A 3,601-nucleotide genomic window follows, 5' to 3' on the forward strand; every position below is an offset into this window, starting at 1 on the left:
AACTTACCAAGGAATTAAGAAAATAAACTTACACGAGTATTTCTTGTGTAACGTGGGCCACTTTTATACTGTCCAATCATACAATTTTATTATTAGGCCTGGGCCTCTATCAACCAATTCAAATAGAAGGGGCCTCTTAGTCTTCTCGACTTGTAGAGTTGCATCGAGCCTTCTCTAACCTTGGGACAGGTATATCTATGACAAACAGTGATATAATCGAATGAGCCAAATGAGTTAGGATGATCTCAAATTGACTCATCGACCATACAGTTAGCGAACTAGCAACAAGAGTACCAGATTTTATCAGGTAATGTTATACCTTTATATCATAAAGATGCAGGCTAATTTATTAAATAGTTAAATTATGAATCAAATAGTTGAGAATTGTTTACAATTTGTGGCACTTTTTGTTTCTTTCTATAGTGAAAAAGGCATTTAACAGAGATGAGATATATCTGGTTTGATGTTTTAAGAACCAGTAATAATATAGTGTACTAATGTAATGGCTTGAGGTGGAAAACTTGACAAGCTGGTTTATATGAACTCTTGGAAGCTGCTTGTTCGAATTTCTTGTTTGCTGCTTCATTTCCCTCTAAATTCGTCTGTGAGAAGAAACGGATCCACCATGACGAGCTACGCATTTTTGCCTGCAAAAACATTGGGATTGCATCAAGTTAGCAGAACGGAGAAGTATAGACCAAACCCACATCTCTGAATTGGTGAATGTATTGGTTCATTCATGACAAGAACATGGTTTTAAGTGAACTTACCGGTCGCCCAAATTTGGACAATTCCGCGCCTTTAGCCTTTTGTTGACCAGGGTTACCTATAATGGATGAAGATTAAGTGCAATCAGACTGGATTTACATATCTTAATCTCAGGGTTTTTTTCTTTCTAAATGGTTAGGTTTAGTTACCTGCAAAAAGAACAACACCATCTGAAGCAACCCTTGCAAGTTCAGGAACGGTTTTGTTCAGGTACCTAGGTGAGAGGTAATCCAAAGCATCTGAGACAATCACAAGCGAAAACGACTTTGACCGGTAAGGCAGAGGGAATTTGATGTCAGCCACACGTACAAGGCCTTTGTGTAAAAGACTTTTGCAGCTAGAGTCTGCATCCTCTACATCATACGGCTCAACACCCCATGCTTCAGTCTCTTCTTCGTTTAATAGACTCGAGACCACTGAGCATGTTTCAGGACCCACATGCAGGACTTTGCGCATGCTATCTCCGTACGCATTCTTAAGAACAGGAATAGCTCTTTGAACTTCTGATGTGCAAGAATAGTCACCTGTAGAGAGTTGTTAAACAAGTTCAAAAGTTAATATCACCTATCATAAGCACATGTCTCGAAGATGAGAAACAAGAATTACCTGTGATCTTGCTAACTTCTCTGATACTTTTGAACATACCTGTAAACACAGGAAATGTCCATTAGGGTTTTCAAATCAGAATCACAAGCAAAAAAAAAAAGACATGCATCTTATTATATACTTAGTTGAAGATAGATAGATATACACACCTGGACCACTGTAAACATAACCAATGAGAAGGCATGCTCCCTGTAAAACATTTGAAAAAAAAAAAAAACAATCAGTTTTATATCCTACGAAGCGAATTTTATTATTAGAGATTACACTGAAGTACAAACCATCATCATCATACCACGAGAACAAGGCAAACAGATAACAGAGGAGACGAACGAGATTTTGAATGCAAAGCTCCTACAAACGGAAAGCTTCCACTATCCCCTACACGCCTCGTTACTTGCCTTCTTGACATGGCTTAGATCCCTCAAATCCTTTTTTTTTTTTTTTTTCAGACCTTCAAACCAATATATAGACATATTAGAATTGATTCATCCACACTCTATGTTCTTTTATGCTCTCTAATACACGCCACTCCTGGATTTAACCATTACCGACACAAATTCAAGACACACAGATTTCAGAAATTTGATTCCGCGTTAGCTACTTCCAATTTTTTTTTTTACCAGATATGGAATCAATTTTTAAAAATAAGATCCACGAAAGATAGAACAAAACAGATTTGGCGAACAAAGTTCATTGTATCATTACAGTAACATAATAGCAAGAACTCACCAAGCTCAACATGAAATCCGCAAAAAACAAATCAATACCAATTGATAGATCCATCAAACACGCTAACTAGAACCCCCCCCCCCCCCCCCCCNAAATAAAATAAAAGTATGACATACCTTGAATCAACGATTTCAGATAAACGATGTTCGGATCTAAAGATCTCAGATCCGCAAAATTGCTTCTTCTGTTCTGTGTAAGTAGCTCCACTTAAAATTTTTACCAAAGAAGAGCTTCGTCCCCTAGTGCTGTTTATTATCGAGTGCGTTACTACCCAAAAACGCCGCCGTTTTGCTTATGCGCATCTAACTAACATATTATTAGACTTCTTGCCGTTTTGCCGACACTTCTCAGCTAATTTAATTAGACTAATCTGTTTTATCCCCCAAAAAATAATAAATTAAGCAAATAAGCTTTTCTAACTATAATGCCCAATCAGTAAAAGAAAAGCCTCACAACGGCCCACAGACTGCGTATAGAAATCTCTTATAGGCCCACTACTGATGATAGTTAACGTACGACGTGGCGATTATGAACGTTGGAGCAGTTTTCCAATTCTCCCAGACGCGCTTTTCGTTTTTTGGACAATAATCTGCCTTAGGAATTGGAAATATCACTTTTTTCCTCGGAACAAAAATCTGCCTTAGGAATTGGAAATAGGTATCTCTCACTTAACAACCGTCCGATCAATCTCAAACCTAATCTAACGGTGAATTACACATTACAGGAACATTCTGGAAACATAACTCTCAACCTCTATAAAAAACCCTGACTTCGTTGCTTTCTTCACAAACTCAAAAAAAACCTAAAAACCTAAGCAGCTCTAAAACTTTTCGTCTCTTTCTTCTTGATAAGCTAAAAGCTTTGTGATAATAACAATGGCTGGTAAGGGAGAAGGTCCTGCGATCGGTATCGATCTTGGTACCACCTACTCTTGTGTTGGAGTGTGGCAACACGACCGTGTTGAGATCATTGCTAATGATCAAGGTAACCGAACCACGCCGTCTTACGTCGCTTTCACCGACACCGAGAGGTTGATCGGAGATGCTGCTAAGAACCAGGTCGCCATGAACCCTGTTAACACTGTCTTCGGTATGTGTACTCTCTCATCTTATTACATACTCTGCTTTTAATTCTTCTCCCGGTGTTTCGTGTTTGAGTTAAATCACGAATTTTTAGGGTTTGTATAGGATGATTTTTAGGGTTTGAGTTGAATTACTTCTTTGCGTTATACCCTATGCGCTGATTATTAACTATTCCTGTGGATTTGTTGAAGTTATGATTTTTATCTTCTCTGACAAAAGAATTTTAGTTTAAGTTGATGATTTGGTCTGTAATGTCCACTATGATTTTGATTAATTTTTATGTTCGGTCTATTGATTTTGTTTTGTTTAATTTTGACAGATGCAAAGAGGTTGATTGGTCGTAGATTCAGTGATGCATCTGTCCAAAGCGACAGGAAGTTGTGGCCTTTCACTGTCATCTCTTCTGGAACTGCTGA

The 3,601-nt window shown here is 37.9% G+C and overlaps 2 protein-coding genes across 2 annotated transcripts in view; one reads left to right on the plus strand and one right to left on the minus strand.

Annotated features, from left to right (window-relative positions):
* On the minus strand, window positions 346-2,354 carry LOC104727243 (uncharacterized protein At3g49720-like). The gene is made up of 7 exons (XM_010446298.2): window positions 2,220-2,354; window positions 1,667-1,825; window positions 1,524-1,563; window positions 1,375-1,413; window positions 918-1,292; window positions 771-826; window positions 346-647 (listed from the first exon to the last, which is right to left on the minus strand). The coding sequence occupies exons 2-7, from the start codon at window positions 1,781-1,783 to the stop codon at window positions 495-497; spliced, it is 780 nt and encodes a 259-aa protein (XP_010444600.1). The 5' UTR covers window positions 1,784-1,825; window positions 2,220-2,354; the 3' UTR covers window positions 346-494.
* The window catches only part of LOC104729079 (probable mediator of RNA polymerase II transcription subunit 37c), a 3,399-nt gene continuing 2,712 nt past the window's right edge, over window positions 2,915-3,601 (plus strand). The window contains exons 1-2 of the mRNA XM_010447973.2: window positions 2,915-3,192; window positions 3,505-3,596. Coding sequence (XP_010446275.1) covers window positions 2,979-3,192; window positions 3,505-3,596 — 306 coding nt within the window. The 5' untranslated portion in view covers window positions 2,915-2,978. The remainder of the gene's footprint in view (window positions 3,193-3,504; window positions 3,597-3,601) is intronic.

The sequence above is a fragment of the Camelina sativa genome, chromosome 11 (assembly GCF_000633955.1).
Source record: "Camelina sativa cultivar DH55 chromosome 11, Cs, whole genome shotgun sequence".
NCBI classification, from domain to species: domain Eukaryota; kingdom Viridiplantae; phylum Streptophyta; class Magnoliopsida; order Brassicales; family Brassicaceae; genus Camelina; species Camelina sativa.

Bases quoted from the DNA above. Each gene is read 5' to 3' on its own strand.
- LOC104727243 (XM_010446298.2), bottom strand. From the start codon at position 1,783: ATGTCAAGAAGGCAAGTAACGAGGCGTGTAGGGGATAGTGGAAGCTTT. The intron at 1,414-1,523 runs GTGTGTATATCT...CTGTGTTTACAG, and splicing joins TTATGTTTACAGTGGTCCAG to GTATGTTCAAAAGTATCAGA. The intron at 648-770 runs GTAAGTTCACTT...ATGTTTTTGCAG, and splicing joins TGTCCAAATTTGGGCGACCG to GCAAAAATGCGTAGCTCGTC.